This window comes from Anopheles ziemanni, chromosome 3 (assembly GCF_943734765.1).
Source record: "Anopheles ziemanni chromosome 3, idAnoZiCoDA_A2_x.2, whole genome shotgun sequence".
Classification (NCBI taxonomy): Eukaryota; Metazoa; Arthropoda; class Insecta; order Diptera; family Culicidae; genus Anopheles; species Anopheles ziemanni.
In genome coordinates, this window is record NC_080706.1 from 33,304,649 (window position 1) to 33,329,071 (window position 24,423).

Genomic DNA, 24,423 nt, shown 5'->3' on the forward strand with positions numbered 1-24,423 from the left:
CCGTTGTTCGATTTGGTTTTTTTTCCATTTCAATGTTTATGTTTGTCCCACAGTTTGCCGCCAAATGCCGCCATTGCCCGCGGGTAGAAAAACACAGGTTGGTTGGAAAGAAAATTGTTGGAGAAAACTAATAATAAAAACAAAACTTACATACACACATACACACAGAAACACCCACACGTAAGGATTCGGTTTTTTGTTCTTGTTTCTTAAAGATACAATCAGGTAGAGAAACATACAAGGAGCAAACGGAGTAGAAACAAAATGTTTTCAAACAATCCTGTGACCTGCGACACAGAGCAAGGAATTAATGATCAAGAGGGAGTCAAAAAAGACAGAGAAATAAATGGCAAAGTGATAGAGAGTCAAAGAAGGAAATAGAGAGAGAGACAGAGAGAGAGACAGAGAGAGCAATGCAGGTGAAAAGCACAATAGTGAGAGAAGTGGAGGGATACATTTAATTACGAAACAGGATCAAAACCTCATGCCAGTCCCGTTGGCATGGTGTTGGCTTTCGACGCGATTGTCCATTTCCGTGCCGATAGATAGCGAAGTAAAAGCAACCCAGAAAGAAGATAATGGTGTAAGCAAAAGGTGCCGACGAGCCGAAGAGAGAGAGAGAGAGGGAGGAAAATTCCATGGAAAACCAGCGCACGCAAATGGGATCCATGACGCGTGTCAAGCCTCGCTGGCTAATGGCGTTTTCGTCGCTGAGTGTAAATCAATCAAAAGTCGAATCGACCTCCCACCCCCGGAAACCAAACACGCGGATCGATTTGGAAACGCGCAAGTGTTGCTTTTGACCGTGCGTGTGTGCGAGCTGTACAATTTTCTCTTAAAACTTTTCAACTTTTATTTCACCCGGATGACTTTCACCGAAAGGATGGGAAGCTGGATCCGGAAACGATCCATAACAAAGAAATTTGCAGCGCCATCGCGAGTTTCGGTTCAGCGTTGGATGTGTGTATGTGTGAGTGTGTGTTTGTTCTTGACGGATATGAAGATAAATTGTATCTTTGCATGAATAAAACGGGAGCTTTCAACTGCCAATGAATGAAGGATGGGAGCAAATTTCCACGACAACAAAAATATTCTTTCGTTCGACTATTCGAGGATGAACAAAGCGAAGAAGAAAGTACAAGTATCAGAGCAGTAATTAATACAATTTTAGAAAAGGTATTGTTTGTTATTCCAAGATCCTCCTTTATTAAAACCCTATTCTAACCAAACACAAAACAAATGCATGTTCACGTCCAGAAGGTATAAATCCAAAACGTAAACACTTATGGCCCTTGAGTAGGGATCGAAATCAATCAATTTTGTCAACATGTAAAATAAGTTTTGAGTTGCAAAATCGTGTCCGATTGCCGTTGGCTGACCGAGACAGCGCCTTGAAATGAACTTTCACGCCCACTGCCAGCTGCCCGTTTCGGCTCGCCGTTTGTTCATTGAACAAACACATCGTAATGGCGCAATGTTTATTTAACTTTCCAAAACCCACGAACGGGCCGCATTGGATGGCGAGTAAAAGCAGGCGCTCGAAGTTGACGAGGGACCGACAGCACTTAGAGACATTGAAAAGCAACATCATAAATCCATTTTTGCCGCTCGGAAAAGGTTTATGGGAGCCGGGAGCCTGTGTTTGCGCAGTGACACCCGGGGAGAAGTGCTTGAGTGCTCCCGAGAAGCGTAGGCTCTGGGAGGTTCCGGGGGGATGCGTATGGTAGACGAATAAATTAGGGTATGGACATCACACGTTAAACGGTCCATGGTTTCTAAACATAGTCTTTCTAGTGTGTGCGGAGTGTCTAGAGTCGTGCGGCTGAATCAGAGCATTCCGGGAATGTTTAGAATCAGACCAGAAACTGATGTATAGACATAACTTATATCGTGTGCTACAGACAAGATCTGGGTTCCGGAGCAACTGGTTCCTGGGAAATATTTTTAATAACTGCTCGTCACGGCTTGCAAGCGTTACTTGTCAGGATTAATTTTCCCCAAACCAGCAGGCAAAGTTGTTATTAAATTAATTTTTGATTAAAGTTTGCTCCCCACACAGGGAAAGAAAAACTCTTATGTAAACGTTTTCATCAATCGTGCAATCCTTAACCGCATGAACGGGGCGAATGAAAAGAAAATCCATGCTCAATACCCTTTAATTCCATTTAATCACTTTTGACTCATTTCCAACCGCGCTCAGTTCTTCGCCTTTCTCCGGGCGAAACTCCTGCTCGCACTCAGACTTTCTCGTCGAATCGCCAAAAAATGAAACATTGTACACGGGGTACGTGTCAAATGTACCGCACGCCCAGGTACACCGTTGTGGCGAGACGGTTTGGAGTTTGGATAACACCAATAAACTAGGTCCAAAAGTGGGCCAATGGTACACAAACACAGACACACACCCATACCGGTAGCGAACCGACCCCGGGCATGCGGTTCCTGCATAACGAACATCCATTAAATGCCGGCGATGATTTAATCCTCCCCGCCGTGGAGCAACTTTTTAATCAACTTTCTACAACTTCCACGAATGTTGGTGTGCTGACACCCAAACACAAACACACACACACACACACATACATAAACACCGGCGGGAAGGACAAAGGCATGGAAATGTAATGTACATCTTTTGCATAGGGCGAAACTCCGAGCCGGGCATGCTGGAACGATGGTCACTTCAATCAGCGATTTATTGTCGCTTTAAGGTGACGGAACGTCGGCGATGAAGATGAAGGTATAGGAAAACCCGGAGGAGAGGATAAAGTTTATTAAACGGAAAATATTTATCCTAAAAACCACTCCCGCTCCGCCTCCGCCGAACCATAACGACCGAAGTCGATGGAGGCGCCTGGTGATGGACGCGATTTGAAATTAACTCGAGTAAATTGAGTCCCCGGCCAAACGATGGACTTCGCAACTGCTTCGTTGGCATTTTCATCCGAGAAAAAACAACGGTATGAAACATAACGGAACGTTGTTCCAAAAAACAAAAATTCGTTAGTTTTTTACTTTTCATCTTTTCATTTTCCGTTACATGATGTTTCGTCAAAATTTTCAACTGATCTTGCGCTTCTCAGTTCATGTGAAATAATGGGAATTTTCTCCCTCTTATCTTTCCATTCAAACGCGCAGTTCGTAGTAATTTTTTCTCATTAAAATAGCAATATTCATTAATTCCTGCATCACCAAGCAGCCGACGTGCAAGAACGTTTTCCACGGAAATCAGCCGAAAAGAAATATACTTTGCATCCACCTGGTGACCGCCTAACGATGTGTAATTAAATCCTCCCTAACAGCGTTCTTGAGAGGGCAAAACTTGAGCTGCTCTTCCATTTTTTGACGCTCACTCGGAATGGTCGGGATTTGAGTTTTGCTGCTAAGCGTGGTTTTGTTGGCAGTTATTGGTTTTTCTTTTTGCACGTTCCCGAGTGAAGGCACGTCTGGGGAAAACTATCATTCCCACTCGGGATGCGACAATCTGCCAGACGGCACGAGAAGGTCAGCTGGCTTCCGTCGCGCCACTAAGAAACCAAACACCTGCAGGCTAGCTAAAAGGAAACACCAAACAATCACACACACACACGCACGCACACATACACCTGTACAGCCAGTTGGAGTGGAAACTTACGGACAAACAAGGTGACACAGAAGGGGTTAAATCGGTGCGATTTGGGGTTTTGACGGGAACAGGAGTTAAAAGGGGAGCAACGAAAAAGGGGAACGGAAAAACATCACACCGACACTCGCCCTAACAGACACTAAGGAAACCAATTAGAACACGAAGATGTGCGGCAGTGTAGTACAGGACTGAATATGGAATGGGATGGCCAGCAAAGCCCAAAGGGGAGAAAACAAGATTCTCATGTGGGAATGTTGTCTTTAAAAAAAAAAAAACCCCCGTATGGGAAGAGAACAACGACAAACCTTTTAAAAGCGAACAACGGGACAAAAAAGTTTCTAATGGAAGCAGTTTTCCATACTCGGTCTCGCACGAAAAGAGCAAAAGACGCACTTGTACCAATCTTCTTTCTGCCTCGGGAGGTCTCACAACCATGGAACGTACGTCGACTTTTCAACACATTTCTACATCAAACGATTGAATTTGAGGTATGACAAAAAAAGAAGGACACAGCACACACTCAAACCGTCACACACAAGATGAAAGGAATTGTTCATTTCAGAGGCAATAAACGTGACACACACACACACACACATACAGACCAGCTAAAACCAGCTCGCGTTGTGGTTTGCATGTTTCGGTGATGATAATGAAATTCTCGTTCGCACCGCAACATAGACGGTGTTTTAATAATGGTGATGGAATGTCGGCCCGCTAATCCACCGCGTGCGGTAATTTGCTTCAAACGAACAATTTAGAGCTTTCAGAATGTTCACGGACTGCTTGGGTTTTGTGAGGTTTTCAGCCGTCGCGGTTCTAAATGCTTTTGCTGTTGGTTTAGTTTTACTAGAGAAAGTTGTATAACCTTTTGCCAAAATGATTGAAATGCTGTGTTTCTTTCTTTTCCTCTTTAAAGTATTCATTTCTCGATGCCTGAACAACTTCAAAATGCAAACGAATTGGAATGGTTGGTGGAATATCAGAAACAACCTGAACTGAAGAGATCCTCAATCCCTTGATCTAAGATCTAGTGGGATTGACCGACTTTAGATCTACGACACAGACAACAGTTAACCCAATTATGGACTGGTACTCACTCGTTGAGCTGTTGGATCGTCCTCCGGCCGTTGCAGCCCCTCCACCACCAACACCCCCACCACTGCCGTTCCGGTTGTTCAGCTGGAAGCTAGAGTCGTCGTCCGGATTGTCGCCGGTCTGGAAGTTGATCACGTTGATGTTGTACGTCACGGTGGAGGACTGCCGTTTGCGACCGAGCCGGGGATGCTGCGGCGAGGGCGTCATGATGGAGGGCGCCCTCGATGGGGTGACGGTGCGCGAGGTGGGCGAAAGGGAGGCCGCCGTGTGGCTGTTGTCGATCACGATGTCCGGATTGGTGTCGGTCAGCATCAGCATCTCGCTCGCGATGTCGATCGTGGTGACGGTGGCGGGCGCCGACGTCGGTACGCGTGGCAACTTCTCCTTCGGGCTGGTCGCGACCAGATCCAGCGAGATGGTGGACGCCTCGCTGAGCTGGATGTTGACGGGACTGCAGCGTGCGTTCAGGGACGCGTTCAGTGCCGTCGACAGCTGGTTTACCGAGGCGATCTCCCGGTTCGGTACGGATCCCACGGACCGTAGGTCATCCACCGCCGACGGGGTGCTGTTGATCGTCGAGATCAGGTCGATCACGTTCCCCTCTAGAGGGACGTCGACGGTTGGAGGACCCGTTTGGACTGCAACTCCTTTTAGGCTGGAGGCCCGGATGGGCGCTCCTTCGTCCGCAAGCAACTCCTTCACAGTGGGACTGCTCACCGTTGGACGAGATCCGGTGAACCCATGGTCGAAGCATCCGATCAGAATATCCGGAGTGTCCATGGCCGCCGGAACACCCTCTCCCACGTCTCCACCATCGCCAGCCGCGGTGGGTACTTCTCCGCCGACAGTCTGAGCGCCAGATTCACCGTTCAGGACTATCTTGAAGATCGCACCATCCATACCACCCGCCCCCGGCGCACCCTGATCTACTCCCACCAGGTTCTTGAAGCATCGGCGGGCCGCTCCCTCATCCTGCTTCTGGAACGCGGCACCAAAGTCCGAATCGCTGAGCGCGTAAATCAGCTCCTTCTCGTCCTTGTTGCAGTTCTTCAGGCTGTGATTGTTCTTGCCCAGCTTCTGGCGCTGCTTCTCGATCATTGTGAGAAAGTCGGACTCGCTCGCCGCTATCTGGTGGCGCTTGTGCGTGTTCACCTCCTTCTCCGAGTCCTTGTTGAGCGAGGAGGCCACGTTGATCAGGTCGATGATGTTGTTGTTCGAGCGGTTGTCGTTGTTCTTGTTGTTGCGCTCCACCGAGCGGCTGTTGTTCAGGTTGCCGCTCGCCGTCCCCCCGACCGTGCCGCTGCCCTTCATGTACGTTTTGAGCAGCCCGTTGCGTGAGAAGAACGGCTGGAAAAAGTTCATCTGCCGGAAGCTGTCCTTGCGCGACGCTCGGCGCTGCTGCTGCTGCTCGACCTGCTGCTGTTGCTGCTGCTGCTGCTGCTGGAGGGCCAGCTGCTGGGCTTCCTTTATGTGGATCGGCTCCGAGCCCGAGTAGCGCAGGTTATTCTCGTAGTGCAGCGGAAAGATGGACGACACGCTGTCGGAGCCCTTGATTTTGCTCTCGTTCTTGTACTCGAGGTCGCGCAGGTCGATGCTGCTGCGGCTGAGGCGCCGGGGTGGCGAGGACGGAACCAGGAAATCGTCGTCCGTGTTGGCAACGACTGTTGGCACTATGGGCCCCTGCAACTGGTTGGGTGAAGGAGCGGAAAGAGTAAAAACAGAATTTAAGTGAGGTGTGAGAAACATTCCATAAAGTAGTATAATTTTATGGATTTGATATTCTCCAATATTTTCACATTTCATAATATACCGTAGACAAGATTATATTGTTTAACGTACCATAACTTTATAAAGATAAAGCTTGGTAAGAGAAGGGTTCATGTAGACAATTAATAAACTTAACATAGATATAAATAAACTCAATGAAACCAGTTTTACAACTCTTGTCGACCAATAAAAAGGAATGAAAGATTTTACAAATCAACCATTTTTAATACTAAATAAAAGTTAAAAAAAAACAAATTTGCCATTATTTTAGCTACTATTTCTTTGTACTAAATTTTATTCTTTGTGTAAATAATAGTTCCTTAGTGTAACTAACTAAACAAGGCTTATGGCAACTAAAGGGTGTCTATAGCATGCGTTGCTGTTTATTTTACATTTAATGGTTTAAATTGAATTGTTTGTAAAATTGTATGGTTTTCGTTTCTTTTGTATAATTATGGCCTCTTTTTTAAATATTCTTCTGATTAAAACTTTTCTAAGCTTCACAACAGTGTTTTGATACTCACAGTCTTCGAAGGACTAGAGTTTTGATTGATTTGATTGAATCAAAAAACTGTTACGGTTGATGAGGAATCAAATAAACATTATTTCTTCAGGAAAGTACACCAATGGTACCCTCTCAAAACATGTCTTGCCCATAATTAATTTCATTATGAAAACTCTCCCATACTAACGTAAGCACCAGCACACACTGTCACTGCAAAAGTAATTGGAAAAATCATTTTATGTCACCAGAATCGTTAACGGCAGTTTATGACCCTGGTCGCACTTGCGTGGGACGAAGCTTCGATAATGAAAACCACATTACTTATGCACATCCCAACCTACGGTGCCAGTAAAATGGCTTCCCGGTCCCGCATCGTTCACCCGTGGCTCATTGTTTACACCGTAAACATTAAACACACACAATTCTCCAGAGCGAAGAACGAGAAGCTTTCTGCTCCACGTTGAAAGGCGGATTTGCGTAGGTAAGCAAGTGCTGAAACATTTCCAACCGTCTCACGATGGCGCCAATGCTGGGTAGCTAATAATCATTTGGTCCCACGCAACAGGCGGAGCTTGTGATTAAAATAGAAACTGTTTGTGCACCGTTTGTGCTGGATCATCTCACCTTCAACGGCCCGGTTTCTTATAAAATTATTTAAATGCCTAAAGAAAAGCCGGGGCAACGGGATGCGGTGGACTAACACTTGCCCAATGTTTCGATTGCCAGCGTGAAGGTTAAAATTTGATGGAATACAATCGTTACCATCGCTTAGCGAGCTAAATAGACGGACGGAAAAGCAGGATCAAATCAGCCCCAGGGTTTAAAACAAGCAATATGCTTTCCCAAATCATTTCTTCGAGCAAATTGATCCCCCTCCCGCTTTTACCCGCGAGTCATCGGACCGATCGGGAAGCTTATCGAGTTCCCATGAAAAACACACCGTTAAACCCTCGGTCCCAAATGGCGCACTTCCCCCCTCACACGCCTTCCTCCCTCAACGCGCGTTTCACGAACGCTTATTGCCCGTAGCGGTGCTATTACGAAGATTACCCGTTATTGAATGGAAGAAATCGGATCTGCCGTTGCGTTTGGAGTTGTTGCAAAATCCCCGGACGGCGTCCTTTTCCGCTGGCACTGGCTGAGGGTTTCCTTATCCAGTAACCCGGAGGGCTACAAGAAGCAGATTGTTAATCTTTAGTAACGATTATTATCCACTGCGGGAATAATCGCCGGGCCAGAGATTGAGATCGCAGTGCCGATGGTTCGTGGGAAAATGTTCCGTGGAAGGTTGCGAACTATCTGGATGGGATTTTCACTTCATATCAACTGGCTGGAAAAGGGCACACGGTCGCTGGATGAGCTCGGCGGCTTAAGGAGTTACTGTAATGAACCGTTCGATGATCTTACGACCAGGTTGGTCGAGACGAGGGTGTGAAATGTGAGACGTTATTAATGAACGCGCTCGCCATTATCTGCACTGATCGAGGGATACGTTTGACGTGTGGTAGCTTTATGTAGCATTAAGTGATTTATTTTTTCTATTTTCCACATTTGTTTCTGGTTTATTAAATTTAGATTAACTTCTGATTGAACCAAACAAAACCACTACCGCGGTCGGCGAAGGTTTCATCGAAAAGAGATCGTCCATCAACGTCTCATGAATATTCAAACCGTTGCTTATCACACTCCGCAGTTGGCTCCGCCACGAACGGCATGCGAATATGCTTTGATTTAAAAATTTGTCTTCATCCAATAAATGACTCGCTGCCCGAAGCCCGGGCCATCAGCTTCCCACTTCAATCCGTCTACGCCACTGTTCCACGGCCTAGTAGAGATTCATCTTGTGCCGCTTGTCTTCTCCCTTTCGTCCTGCACGTGTCACAGTCATCAGCGGGAAAAACAGTGGCCTAACACACAACACACACACACACACACACACACATACATACATTAATACAACCGAACGGACGGAAGGAGATGGTGCGAGAGTAGTAATTTAAATTTTATCAGCCTCGGAATGATCATCGCTCGGTGAGCACCCGGAACGGCATCGGTGGTGATGGCACAGCAATCGTACGTGATTCTTGTTTATGGCTTCTCATTTATTTCCCCGTTTTCTCCATGCCATAGAGGCCTATCCTTTTCCCTTGCGTTGCGTCTCCCCGCTGGTGGAAGACAATCTCCGTCAGCACTCCGGGACGGCTCACGTTTCCGATCGGGCCACTCAGCGCTTCGCCCGTTGTTTCTTATCGCACGAGCCGCAGGTTTAGTGTTTGGGGTTTTCATTTCTTTCCCCTTCCGACACCAACCTGCTCCAAAACGGGAAATTAATGCGGAGCAAACACAGATTGTAGTGTTTGTGTACACAATTTTATGATTTCCTTATTTATTGCTGGCCTCCATTGGAACGTCTTAGTCAGATATTTCTATTTTATGTTTAACTATTTTTGTTTTATCTTCATCTAGAATGTTTCAACGAAAACGAAACATAGCACCGCCCTGCGGAGATCCCCAACAATCGTTGCATGTGCTGGTCGCAATCGGAAGCTCTATCAAAAGTAGATTAACTAAATTCATGTGACCGCGGCACAAATGACGTTAATGCTACCCTCCGCCGGGGCGATAGCTACTTTCCCCTTTCTGTACCGTTATTTACGGCGGAGCCGGACACAAATCGAGTGGTAATGTACTGCAAATGTGCCACCTATCGGCTTCCGCCTCCAAGAGCTCCCTTTCCCAAGCCGGGAGGCAGTAAACCAATCACAAAACGAAAACAAAAAAATCCCGCGCCACATAAATCAACCACACCGTTTTCTCCCCGCACCCACGCCGTTTTTTCTTGGTGCTAAAAATAGCACACGGGCGTCCAACGGCGGAACCCGGCGTCGTGTCCTTGTCTTGTGGCTAAAACCCGAACTCGGAGCGTTACATTGCGTGTCTTTCGCCTGCTGGAGTTCCATTCCGTTTCCATTCCGATTCCCACCTCCGGCATTGTTTCTCCGCTAGGATATGGTACTCGTTTTGTTTTTTTTTTTTCGGGTGTATTTTTATCAATCCTTCTCCAACCACCCACGAATCGGTCGTCCTTGTTTTCGGTGTTCCATTGCTGGTTGTTTCTTTACAACCCTGCCCAAGGCTACAGGGAATGTCGTCAATCGATTGCCTTCTTAAACGGTTCCCACCACGTGGCTCTCACCGGTCAGCACGGGTCGGAAAGTCAGGAATAGAGTGCCAGAAGCAGGAAACAAGCTACACACACACAAACACCGGGAAAGGAATGGAAATCGAATAAAAGGGAAAACGTCCTGCAAGCATGCAATCTGGTTCACGTCACTACACAGCCCACCCAACCCCCGAGGGCCAGTTTGTAAGGATCCATTTAACCGGAAAACCCGGCCACGTAGCTTCAGAAATAATCTGACCAACGGACCAACCCTCCAACTCGCCACTTTTCCCACCCAAAACCTTGTTCCGGCCAGCCTCGAGCGATACCCTCCGGCGAGACAGCTCGGTGTTGGATTGTTATTTTTCCAACCATCTTCCGCTTCAGCTCCCTCAGCGTTTGCTCGAGGTCAAAAGTTAAGCTTGGGTGGAATGCCCACGATTGAACGACCCGACCGGTCTTATCTATCACCGCCCAATCTCTCGCGCGGTCAGGCCACGATGGAGGCGCCTGGTGATTTGTGTGGCTCATTCAAATCTGTCGTCGGCGTTCTATTTCGGGGAGCACGAATTGCGTGATCGTTCGATTCGACACGGCTTTGGCAGGAAGCTCGCGTTCAGCGAGTGGATCTAATGAATTGGAGTACAAATTGTCGCTGGAGCAAATTACGAGAGTGCTGCGAGAGCTGTTTGATAAGCTTCACAACACGCGACACGCCATTGAAGACACTCAAGCGAAAAAAAACATCATGGCACGAGATCCAACCAGAGTAAAATTGAAGATTACCCTTTTTCCGGATGGACAGAGAACGGATCGAACTGCCATCGACTTCATAGGACAACGATGGTCAGGTATCGTCAACGGAGATCTTAGGAAATGCGTTACGAAAGCAAACAATCGATACCGTCTAAGGTTTCCCCGGGTTTTAAAACGCACAGGCGTTGAGATTCTATGTTAGGATATTGGATATTGCCCAGTTAATTTAATTAAACGACAGGAAATCCGTTCCCATCGTCCATTCCAGGGATGTTTTCCGTCGACAATGCGGCGTGGAGTTAATTCCATTTTCGTCAAAGGGCTCTGCAGGGTAGATATATTGTGTTTCAAGATTTTTCTCTCTAAAGTACGTCATTGTTGTTCTTTTATGGTTCACCACAAAATTATGTGTTGAGAGAGTTTAATTCCCTCGAAAAATAGGCTGATTCACAAGGTCATCCGCGCATCGTTCTCCATTGGGGAAATTAATTAATTGACAGAATGAATCGTTTCTTCCCGCCAATCAAAGTCCAATCTGTACCGTTCGCTCTCCATTGCCGCTTTCACAACTTTCTGAACGCTGATGGACAGCGTTCGCATTTCTCTTAGTCAATGAAGCAGTTTTTCAAACGGAACCGGCATCCCATTCTTTGTTGCGCTCCTACCGGCCCACGTGCTCATCAGCACGTCTAATGCCGTTAATAACGTTCATTTAAGAGCCCATTTGTTTCGTTTCCCTCCCGCCCCGTTCTCGCTGGTCCCTTTCCCCGCCCGGGCGGCTAATGAAACCGGTTGAGCCTTTTCGCATAATTTTCTCGTTATCGATAGCCTCCCGATGCCCGAAAATCTTACCCGACCCGCTCGACGATCAACAGGACGCATCGCCGGCCGGTTTCGATGGTTTCGGTCGGTTAGGGTTTAATTTGGTCATTAATTAGCCTGCCAGTCCCTCCCATCCCGGGGTGCTGCGTGTGGGCGTGCGGCAAAAAGCGCACGGCAGACAAAACAAAACACGAAACACTCCGTTCGCAATGGGATCGAAGGAAATAAACACTCCGTAAGTGACACTCACGTCGAGATCGCTCAGCTCGCTGTGCGTGTCGTGCTGGATGTCCTTCAGGTCGATGCCGAGATCGCAGTCGCTCGCCCGCAGGTGATGGTGCCGGTGGTGCAGATGCTGCTGGTGATGATGGTGGTGATGGTGGTTAGCGTGCAGCGTGTTGGACGCGTTGTTGATCTGCACGCTGTTCAGCAGGATGTTGGAGCTCGTCCGGCTGAGCGCCTTCCGCTGACGAACCGCTTCCCTTTCGGTGGAGGAAATCGAGACGGGACACGTTGAGCGTATGGGATTTAAAGCCCCGGGAGCGCTACCTTACTTACTTGTAGATTCGGTAGTACATCGTCAGCATCACGATGCCCGGTATCCAGAAGCTGATCGAGCTGGACACGATGGCGTACGACTTGTTGACGACGAATATGCACAGGTTCGGGTTCGTCCGCGCCGCCTTCAGGTGCTCGGCCGTCGTGTACCAGCCGAGGAAGATGGGCGTGAAGGAGATGAGTGCCGGCAGCACCCACACGTTCGCCAGCATGAAGAACACCGTGCGGTGCGTCATATACAGCGGGTACTCCAGCGGCCGGACGATGGCGAAGTATCTGTTCGAAACAAGAAATTACGGTGAACATTTTACTCGTAACGAAGCAAAGAATATAGACACTTGGAATTAAATGTAGCGGAAAAGCATTCGTAGAAATAAATTCACATCTTTTTTCCTTTGCTTCTAGTGAACCAAAAGGGAAGGCCTATTGAAAAATACTGTTTATAATTTTTTCGACGGTTTTCAACACCTCAAGTTTCAGTGTAATATGATTTCACGCTAGATTTTAGTACGGCCAAGTGCCATCTGAGTAAATGGAATGAGAAAAGCATACCTAAAACCATGAGACCGTTACCGTCCGTGACTCAGGAAAAATATTCGTAAAAAACTCTAACTAAAACAACCCTCGAATGGAGTACATTGCATTTAATACAGAAGTGAACTTGATGGTTGAAAACCATTTAGTACAGGCTTTCGCGTTTTTGTTGGTTCGTTCGTTTTTAATGTAATAACCTGCAAACGAAAAGAAATACATCGCAACATCAACGCGTTGTGACGACGTCTTTTTTTTCCCGGCTCCACTGGACATAACATAGGACAAACCCCCCCGCAGTGGGCGTACAACTGTCATTGCCTCGTTGGCTCGACAATTCATCATAATTTCCCATCCATCTTCGTTGCTCCGAACAAGTTGGGCATTCAGTTCGAAAATTATTATTTTCTCCATCGGCGCACGGTGCGGCGAGACGGAGCACGGATGTGTGTGTGTGTGTGTGAAGTGATACTCTTTTATTCGCCGTGTCAATGATATGGCACTTCGGCTTCCTCTGCACTTGGCCTCGTAATGTTGGGAATGGGGGAAAAAAATAAAGGTGGTATACACCGAGCAAGGGAAGAGAAGTGAAGGATAGGCGTAGGCAACAAAATTGCTGATACTGCAAGCAAAAAACGGCGAACACGACGAAGCTAATTAATAGTTGAGTCTTATCACCATCGGTCTTTCGACTTGGGGGCGTTTTTTGTGTGTGTCTCTTTTCCCCCCAGTCACATTATCCCCTCGTGTTGTGCACGAGAACAGAGAGCGAGGAAGAAAAATTACTCCCGGGAATGAGAAAACTTTTTCACCATCAACTGCTACCCTCGAGGCGCGAGGGCACGAGGTAGGGAAGAACATTAAGCAGTCGGCAAGAGCGAAGAGGGCAGAGGTTAGAAGCTAAGAGAAACTTAAGCCTGGTGGTACTTACCGGTCGACCGATATGCAGCAGAGGTGAAGTATGCTCGCCGTCGAGAAGTAGACGTCCAAACTGTTCCACACGTCGCACATGAACGATCCAAACAGCCATCTGGAGTTGTTTCGGTAGGAATGGAAAGGGAATTATTTTTCGAAGAAGGCTTTTCTGTTAGCTGAATAAAAGCATGGTTTATGAAATTGTTGAAAGTAATTTAGAATAATTTCTAGCAATTCAAACATATTGTCACCAATTTCTTCTAAGGACGACGTTTTTCTACTAAATGCTGAGCGCGTTTGTTCGTTATTTGTGTTGTTTACATCACGAGGCAATCTTTTTTAATTATTGAAATAAATTTTCTTCAGTGCTGATAATTTTTTAAAACCTTCCAGTAAAATTTAAAATATTGCTTCCCATCTTGTGCCCCATTTCAAGCTTCCGTTTTTCCACTCAAAAACGATAGCTAACGTGGATGGGTTTTTTCCTCTAATCTATGTTACACCGGTAATATATGTCCTCTGTGGTCTGTAAAAAAACCCCAACTCAGGCGACACCCTCACAATGGGTGACAGTTGTTCGCTACTATTTTCCGAATTTGTTTCAGTCACCGAACGGTGGAGTTTGTTTCATTTCACCACCGGCACGGCGAACGCTGAGCGGAAATTGAATTTTCCAACTGGTGAAAGCTTCGACACACCGGCGCTAAGTTGCGCAAGGGCAGCGAAACAGAAGCAAAAAACCAAAAACACCGACAGCGAACTCCAACTTTGACAGTTTTTCCGAACGTTCTGGATTTGGTGGAAGCGGAAAAATAAAAATAAAACACAAACTCCAAACAGAAATCCACTTCAGGGCGCAGCGAACGAAACTTATTCCCTCGAGCAAGGGAACCCAAAGTCGGGAAATGGGTTCGAAAAACGCATTTGGAAACACTGTCGTCCCCGCGTAACGGACCGCGCCAGGTGCTCTTGGGTGCAGTCGGAGGGAGGGAGGCGGCAACTTCGCTTGTAATTTCATTTTGAAAATTTAATGCTGATCGAAAGCATTCGATAATTAGATTGTTTTCGGCAACAAAGCTTTTAGAGAAAGGGCGTAGAGTGGTGGTAGTGAGCGAAAAACGCCGAGTTTATGTCCGTTTAGTGTCGGAAGCCTAAGGAGCTGAGGCCACGGAAATAGTTTCGGTAGTTCAGTATCCTCAGAAATTACTTAATAAATTAAGAAAAACGTAATTAAACACCTTTTGTGTAAAAAATCGTAAAATTAGTTCATGAATTATCAATCAAAATTCAACTTACCTTCCCGACAGCTCCACCGATGCATTAAAAGTCATCGCACAAAGTGCCACCAGCATGTCCGCCATTGCTAAAGATACTACAAAGTAGTTGGTTATTACTCTGCAAAGAGATACAAGAAAGGAAGGTGTCAAAAACAGCCCATTTTTATATAAACCACAAAGTAATGTGCTCACTCGACTGTGAATTAAAAGAATGAGTTTCATTTCAATGCGATCGAATCGACGGATATGATGAGGTGATGGATATGACTAACGCTAGCTGGAATTACATCCGTACGAAGCTCAACAAGTGGGGGACGCTCTTCAGAGCCAGATTCCATTCGCAAACCATTTATTTTCCAAAGAGATGATCTGTGCCGTAACACTTGGTCGCATTTCTTCGATTGCCGTGTAAGGTTCCCTCCGCCCGGAGGACGATGTTGGTTTACGGTAATTTTTTAAAACCCTTTTGCCTTCCCTCTCCCCCACCACCACCGCCTGCTAACGAAGGGCGATAAAGCGGTAATGGAGCGAGCGGTAGAAAATGGTAAAACTTCGTCCTTGATGCACACGCTCGCCGGTGCCGGATGTTGGCGTCTCCCAGCGCAGCAGGAAAATGCTTTCGGAAGGCGCTCGAAATCTAATCAAACAATTCCTATTCTTCAGCCACCCAAGCCACCCAAGTAGTAACGGAACGGGTCGACCAGTTGCTTCGTGCGAGTCCTTTCGCTGGGCAAATACGATCGTGGCATGTGGTACAAAGGTTGGTGGTCGGTTAGAAAGGACAAAAGGGGGAAAAAACACCGACGCTGGTGCATGCGAATGGCAGGGATAACAAGAAATAAGACCACCGACTGGCAGAAATGAGCAGTTTCCTGCGCTGAGAGGCTGCTCGAGGTCCGTACCGTAGAGCACGATGTCATCTTCAATCTGCTCAAGACAGAGCCGGTCGGTGGGGAGGGGAGCGAAAGAAAAACGAAAAATTACAACGTTGTCTGTCCGTCTTCCAACGATGACGTTCCACTGTGTTTCCTGTGCGAGGGAGTGGAAAATGAATGCCCTCCGGTTCAGGATGTCCGGTTCCTCGAACATGATTTCTAGATTGCTTATCGCTAACATTTATGGATTTACTTTAGAACCGTTGAGTCCTGTTGAATCACTCACTGATCAACTAACCGATCGGAAAACCTTGTCTCATTTCTGTTCATTAGCAGTTTATATTATCGAGTATGCGACGTTACTTACATTAGCACCACAGCCCATCACTCAAATGCAGTTTCATTCTTTCTTATGACTTTGTTTCACTCATCCCATGTTTCAGAGTAGGGGAATAAATTGCATTTACACTCCACCTCACAATTACGGTTTGCAAAACCGGCTAAGTGACTGGCAAAGGCTCATCCTCGAAAACTTTGCCACGCTCCGGATTGTGGAAGCTGCAATCTCATTATCCTGTGACGGACAGGCAGGAGAAATTCGCCGCATTAACCGCATTCGTTCGTTCGCTTCCGTCCTGAGTTGCTGAAACTAAGAAGGAGCCGGCACGAGGTGCCGTGTGCGAAGCGTAGCAGAGATTGACGGGAGAGTGTTATGAATAGATTACGAGGGAAGCGTGATTCGTGACCTTCTCACTTGCAAAGCTTTACTCGCCATTATTTAAACACGTCATAATGATGCAAGGATATGTTTCACATTCGTTGAAGTTTCCCTTTACCATATTTTATTCGATTATGAGAATATTGCTATTTTTTTTGGTATTTTATCATTGGCTCATTATGCGAACGCGACGTGAAAAAGTAGTACAAAACTGTTTGTTTATGTTCATCGTTATTCCATTATTCATTTTCAAATGTTTGAGTCAACAAACGACGAAGCTAATTGAAACATCTTTCATGCTTCAACATTAAACGATCAACAAATTTCCCCCGAAGGTGAAACCATTATCTACCGATTCCACCGTCGTCCACGACAAATGGCGTCACACGAAACTCCGTTCGTCGACTTCTATTTCTATTGCTACCCCGGGCTTCCCCGTCGATTTTCTGAGGCTCGTGGAAAAGCTCTGCCGGTTTGCGTAAAAGGATACCGCATCCATTTCCGTTTCCGTCACTGCGGAGAAGGTCTTTCGCCCCAAGCACCCCCACCCCTCTTTCTCTTGGAAGTGTGTTTGTCGCTTTTCATGTTGGATCTATCAGTGAGCCGGTTTTGGATATAGACAACATTCAATTTTCCACCTCCCAAACAAGTGGAAGGGGGTGAGAAATTTCACTCACAAGGGAAGGGACAGGTTGGGCTACATGATAAGACACGCGTTACACCACGAACGTGGTCTTCCTAGGCAAGGCAAGAACCAAGGGAAGCTCCGGACGTATGGAAAGTTTGTCTGCTTGTCCTCCTCCACAAAGCTTGCAGGAGGAAAACTAGACACCATCGAACGGCCGGACCAACCGGCAGGTCAATGAATAAGGCCGACCCGAACCCAACGGCTGGGTGGATGGGGTGAAAAAATAGAAATCACAATAACCTCATTCCATTGTTTACTTCCAGCGCCGAGTACACGAGCAAACATGCGAGGGATCGTTGGAAAGAAAGGACACCGCAGGGACATTTCCGTCGTAGCCTTCGTAGTGTCGCTTTCGGTGTAGCTTTCGTTTTTTTTCCCCCCACCGTGCACGATTTTCCCATCAAGCACACAGTAACCCACACTCCCGCCACAGCCCAACCCACTACCCACCCGGCGAGGCTTAATGTTGTCCCCAAGGAAGCACAACGCCACTTTTCCCGTCCCGATGTTATTGATTTTGCGATTTGATTCAATAAAATAAATATTATCCTCCGAGCGATTCCGATCGAATCAATGCGCTGGCCCATGTGTAAGAGTGTGTGTATGTGTAGCTACGTGTCCAACAGCGTCGGTTCTCTCTTTGTCCTTCCCTTCGGACGTTTCATGCTGGTCCGAGGCGCGGAAGGATTTTTTACAAATAAAAAAACACCCGAGCATCGTTGGCAATTTCAAGTAAAACACGGGCGCGGAAACCGTTTAAGGCAACATCCATCGATGGGTGGATAAATCCCTGCATTGTTGTAAAGAGAAAAACTGTCCTAGCCAACGCTTACTCGGCGGGTGAACAGGGGAGGATAGGCCAGCGAGGCAGAAAAGCAACAACGCTCCCAAATGGAACGATTTAAGGCTTATTCTTCCGGCATTAGTCCGGATATCGAGTCCGAATTCTCGAATCCTCCCCTTGGGAGAGATTTTAATTTTGCTTTAGCTTGTTCGTAGAAAGCTTACGCCGTGCCGGAAAATGGAAATAAATCGATAAACAATGCCAACGAGAAAGTCGAAAATGTGTAGGCTGGTCTGAGAAAATCTCAAACCCATTAAATAATCATTCTGGATGAGAAAAGCAACCAGGCTAGTTACTTAAATAGGCTGCTCAAATTAAAACTCAACCAATTTATTGTTTGGTTGAAGGAGAATAACTTTCAATATTTGTAACTTTAGTATAACTTCTATAAAATGCGTAATTTACTGCTCCAAATTTTCATCCAAACAGGTAAACGTTATTTTGTTTCTTAGATCAACATGTACGTGCAGTCTGCAAGCTTTAATCGTAAGAGTTAATTCATGCAAAGTCCGAAGCAAATAAATGGACCTAGCCACTATATAGTGAACTCAATCACTTATATATCGTTTGATTTTTCTTTCAACTTGTTTTAGTTAGATGAGAACTGAGCCATAACTTAAGTGACAAATAATTCCAATAATATACAAAGTTACTTTCTTTTGAGTAATTAATGATTAGTTAAGAGAAGATCAACAAAACTGGAACAGCCTTTATCCAAGCATGCTGGATTTGCCCTTGCTTATTCACACCAAAGCCAACGTCATCCGATATACACCGTAAGCAAAAATCCATTGTCGAGCGCTGTTTACACGCAATATTTACTCAAACAGAGTGAGCAAAGGATTTCTTGACCGGCAATTACTCAGCCCTCGTGGTCGACATGAGGAAACACTGGCGTGCCAGAAACGTGCCTGCCAACATAACACGGCGTACGTGTCCTGACCTTCGATGTGCGACAAACCGGCAGCCGGAAAACTTTTCCTTTCATTTCAAACCACCACACACCGGAAGGCGCAAAACCCCCCGGTGTAGGGCGACGATTGATGGAAAAATAAATACATCTGATTGGCGCTACCAATTGCCACCCTCCCGGGAGGGGATGGTGGCCGGAGGAGGGGGAAAAAGTCTCAGGGTGTTGAAACAATTGGGCAGCAAATGGGACGCAAGCATGAACGCCAACAAATGGTGCGCCCTTTCCGCCCGGGGTGCGACAAACGCACGCGTTGTATTTTTCATCCCTTCCGGTTGCAGTCGGTTGAGGCGAGTCGTTTTTCTCCGCCCGGGTCCTCCACGGGACGGGGGGTGGTATGTTTTTCTTCGCCTGGCTTGGACAATTTGTCGTGCTCCGTAACGTTAGTTGCACCCCGGAGGGTAACGCGCGTGGTTACGACGGTTTTATGTCGTGCCTGTAGCTTATTCCGTTCGTTGGAAATCTTCTCCGGACCAGGCGAACCGTTCGAGGGTACGAATAATCGTCCCAATGGCGTCGGTAATGACTTCCCCTCAACGGACGACGGAGAAGGCGATCGTGACGATTAACTCCGAGGACCATTCATCACGCTTTGTCGCGCAGAATAAATCCCGCGCGGAAGGTGAAGCAGTAGTTTCATCGCAAGCCGTGTCCTTCGATTCAAGTTTATCGCGGCGTTTTGGTTTTCCAGCAAATGGAATCAATTTACGCGCCCGACGAGGGAAGATGAAGTAAAGGTCACACAGACCGCTGCGACGCTTACGACCACTTGGGAGTTGTACGAGGGGTCCAATTCCACCACTTGCGTTCCCTTTTTTCGCCCAAACCGGAGCTAACTATTTCCATAGTTCAAGGACGTCCGACGGTTCTACTCTTTGCGAATTCACCCTGGGGCGCTTTTCCGAAGCGAATGTGCATGCATGGGTTAAATGGTAGGTGGGGGAAACAAAACCCCGACCAAATGATTACACAAGCCGACATGTTCGAAACAGAACTTGCGGTTTCAGAGTCGGTATGCCGCTTTTTGCGGATCGCTCCTTTCAAAGGGTCCGCTGCAATTAGTGCAAACAACGGTCCACTACCACACACGACCTTAAACGATAAAAAAGAGTGAGGGAGAGAGAGGGAGAGAACACCACCAGACAACAAATAGTACAACCGGGATTCGCCGGGGAAACGGTTGGCCTGGGAAAACCCGCTTTTCGTAACTCGACCGGCCGGACCGAGTGTACATGTATGGTGTAATGCGCGAATATTAATCTGCTCGCTGAGCCGCCTACAAATTGGACGGGATGCTAAACGGTTGCACGGAATGGTAAAACATTTTCCAACGTGTATGACCAGCTTGGGTGTTGTTTTTGTTCAATTCTCGAATCGTTCGTCTGATTAAAGGTAGGCGGGATGTTGGAAAGTGGCAAAAATGAGTGAAATAGCTTGGATTCAAACAAAGCTGAACAAGCTTGTTTCTAGAATGTAAACGATATTCCAATTTCAACAATGATTAAGAATTTTTCCATGTTAATGTGTTTATCACATTGACGTCAAAGGATGATCCTTAAAATTGTGAACACATCACTCAATGTGGAAAACACTTGAAATACGAAAACACGATTTGAAGACGATCAAATAAAGCAAAAGCTTTCTTCACTCAGCTAATCTTTTATTCAGAAAAAGCTACTGATTCAACCTAAATAAACACACAACTGAGCTTTAATCAGATTTAGGATTTTATTTACTTCAAGAGGATTTCGTCGTCACGACAATAAACACCTCAACGGTGTGATCGTTCTGAAACGTTTAAATTTAGTTTTTCTATAAAAATCGATGCTTCTTTCACGAAACTCAAATACTTTTTCCTACCCAATGTAAGTCATCCAAAAGTAAAAGGTAAAGGCCAAACCAGGAGAGAAAGTCAAGCTACTCAAACAGTGCCATAAACGACGCCCCGGCTTGTTTGGATAGGATCTGTTGAACTTTCCGATAACACACCGTTCAGCGTGTGTGTGTGTGAGTGTGTCGCTACGTATGTTTATTCACCTTCTACTGAGTATTTTCCGCTCATTATTTGCTGACGGTTCCACATTTTCCCATCCAAGACTCGAGACGCCGGACGGTGCGTTCTATTTACCCAAACGGGAAGCATATACCCGAGCTCATTTGCACACTCAAGAAGATTCCGGTTACTTCCGACGAACCGGCGTCCAACAATCCGACCTTGTGCCGTACAAGCGATCGATAGCAGAACGACATCCGTCGATCCGGATGAACCTGAAAGTGCTTGGAAATGCGATACTTTGCAAACCGTACGCTGCACTCGATCGCCCCGGAGTCCCGAGGCCGAAGCCGAGGCTCTTATCTGGTCGACTTGCGGTGACTTTTCGAGGGAGAGTGGGGGAATGGCCGGCCGCAGCGGCAGATGTTGTCTGGAACCAGGAATTAATCATCAAAAGCCATCTTCGTACTGCTCCTCCTTGAGAAGTTTGAACCTTCGTCGAACCAATACTGATAGGAAACACAACGGATCTCGTATCTCGTGCAAACAAGAAATCCTTGGCTTCACATGTTCGTCGTTCGAGTGAAGCTTAGTAAACGCGGCCAATGGGAAATCCCCACCGCTTTCCTTCGTCACCACGAGGGCTACGGGCAGTTTCTCGAGCCCAGCAAGTGTACAGCCCGATCGAATTTCATCAGACGTTCGGGTACGAAATTGACTTGAGAAAGCATTCTTAAGTTTTCCTGGATCGGAGGGAGGCTCAGCGGGAGGAATTCTAGAGGTGGAAAATTACCAAACAGCAATTTGATCGACTAACTCTCCCGAATGCCGGGGTTTGCCGAAACATCCACCACAGAGTTGGCTAACGAGCTTAAAGATGCTGGTAAGATGTGTTCAAAATAGAGCCAGCTTTAATGTGAAAAGTTTAGCAAGTTTTGCAAGCAAAACTGAAACAAATTTTTATAATCAAACAACTTACGTAATGATTTTATCTATCTTTTTTATAAACATATACTGGATTCCGTTTTGATCCACTTTTGTAATTTGATAACTTTCGCAATTCCTTATGTCATCTTCCACCATCGGTTATTTCGGGGAAAATCTAATTCTCGATCAATAACAAACCAATCAAATTAGGCTCAAACCTCTCGCAGTACGGTAAAAATATTCGTTTACCATTATGACATCTTCTAAGCCCTTTAGCTTGCTTTCACGGAAATGAATGCTCCTTCATTATCATGCCGAAGGAAAACCGGCGGCACAATCAAACGCCATTACAATTAATTAAAGGATTATTCGGAAAAGTAAGGCAGGTCGGCCCGGTTCAACGGTGCTCGGTGAGCCTTGGCATCGCGTGTGCCCGGTAGTGTGTGTGCGTGCCCCCGGGGGAAAGGCAAATGAAATCAATTTTTTCCACATCTTCATCGATTTCGACCGCTAGGGTGGGCGGGCGTTTTGGCAAACCCGTTCCACCACGCTTTCCACCAGACTTTCCACGTTTTCGTGGCCGGATGAAGCCATCCAGAGCGGAGTGCCAAAGAATCCAATCAACAGTCGAAGCAGGTCGATTTCACGGCCCTCGAAATTGAGTTATCTTTCGCTTTCACCGTAACCAATTTCACGACTTCTAAGCATCGAGAGGGAGGGCAGCTTTTCCTCTCGTCGCACGTAGATCTTTATTTATTTCAGGCCGTGCTGCGACACTGGCCGGCAAATTGCGCGCTATTGCATGGTATAGTCGATGGGACCCTTGGCATCCGCTATCGATCCACTTTACGGCTCAACAGATCGCCAACGTCGAAAGGGATAGGGATGTGTTTCAGAAATCGATGTCTAACTTTTTCAAATGCTTTAATGCGTGAAGCATTAGCAATTTGTTGTCAACAACCTTTTCTGTAGCAGACATACTATTGAAACAATTATTTTAATTGTATTTCAGAAGTTGAAAAAGAAAGTGAAACATTCAACAGAACAACGAAATGAGTCGAAAGAAAGTTATTTCGTCTCTGCGATACGAAAGAAAGTTTATGCGTCAAAACACTCGTTAGGGGCAAACACGAGGTTACGTCGCTTAATTAAATTCAAAATCCTCCTAACATGGAAACACGAACCACTTGAAACACGAGTTCGGGAATGTCTACCGCGTCGAGCACATCAAGGACAGAGAAAACTTATTCGCCGTCATCGACACCGGCTTAAAAAGCGTGGAGTCACATTTCCGAGTACCGGGAACATTCCACGTTCCGCAGAAACCACCACCGAATCCACAACCCTTCAGTCAGTCATCACGGTTCCTATCGACCCCTCGAGGGGGGAGGGGGGAGGGCAACACATAAGGGACGCAAAGATGGCGCACGGTGTTGCCTGTAAATTAATCACAGTTTCGCACACGTCAACGCGAAAGCGCGCTGTTTGTTGGATAACAGTCTTTAAGGCGCGTTCAACAGGCGTGTGCGTGTTTGTGTCTCGCCGTGGCAGAGGGGTATTGGGTGTGCCGAAAAACGAGGAAAATTTCCTTAGGTCTGGCGAACCTCGGAGCTTCCCAATATGCCTTCGTGTCTCTCGAGATGGTTGTCTGCCTCGGTCGATCTGCCTCAGCGGGCATTTTCTTATGTTCACGTTATTGTGTTGTGTACCGGAGATGTTTGCGACCTCATGATGAAGAAAAGTGGAACCACCTGGCGACAACAACTCAGACAAGAACTAATTAGTGTGTACGAACGACGCAAAACAAGCGGTTTTCCAAGACGGACAAGAGATGAGATTCAAGAAAAAAGATTAGAAGGCACCTTTTCCAACGGATCATAAAAACGAACCTTTTTGAGTGTTTGATAAAATTTACACAATCTTTCTGTTTCTTTTAGTCCTGTTTTCAAATTAATATCCAAAATTAGTATTTCACTGTTCAACAACTCGGAATAGATATTCTGTAGCGAGAGGTTGAGCAGGATATTCAATTAAACCTAACTTTCGGATCTTTCCGAGCCTGATTGGATAAGTACAAACAAATATTCAAGGTGTAAGCGTTTGACAAATCGTAATCTATATATACTGATATAGACGTGATAACGCATACAACTCTTCCGGCTAATGTCATAAACCTTTTGATGTATTCACACATCTCGGTCTTCCAATCGAGCGCATGTCGATAGTGGTCGAACTCGATGCCTTCCAACACCTTCCAGACATCGAAGTCCTGGTTGTTCGTTGCTTCCCAATAATCAACGTTTACCACAGGATATCTCGAGTCCAACGCAATCTTGCGGGCTCGACAGGGGCGTGAAGAACTGGTCCTCTTCCTTCTCCGAGTCGGTACAGCTCACA

General features: G+C 46.4%; 1 protein-coding gene across 1 annotated transcript in view; it reads right to left on the minus strand.

Moving 5' to 3' along the window:
* LOC131287774 (uncharacterized) overlaps nucleotides 1–24,423 on the minus strand; it is a 39,738-nt gene that overhangs the window by 10,040 nt on the left and 5,275 nt on the right. The window contains exons 2-6 of the mRNA XM_058316856.1: nucleotides 15,031–15,129; nucleotides 13,751–13,849; nucleotides 12,289–12,564; nucleotides 11,981–12,212; nucleotides 4,720–6,403 (exon numbers count right to left, since the gene is read on the minus strand). Of these exons, the coding sequence (XP_058172839.1) occupies nucleotides 4,720–6,403; nucleotides 11,981–12,212; nucleotides 12,289–12,564; nucleotides 13,751–13,849; nucleotides 15,031–15,129 (2,390 nt within the window). The remainder of the gene's footprint in view (nucleotides 1–4,719; nucleotides 6,404–11,980; nucleotides 12,213–12,288; nucleotides 12,565–13,750; nucleotides 13,850–15,030; nucleotides 15,130–24,423) is intronic.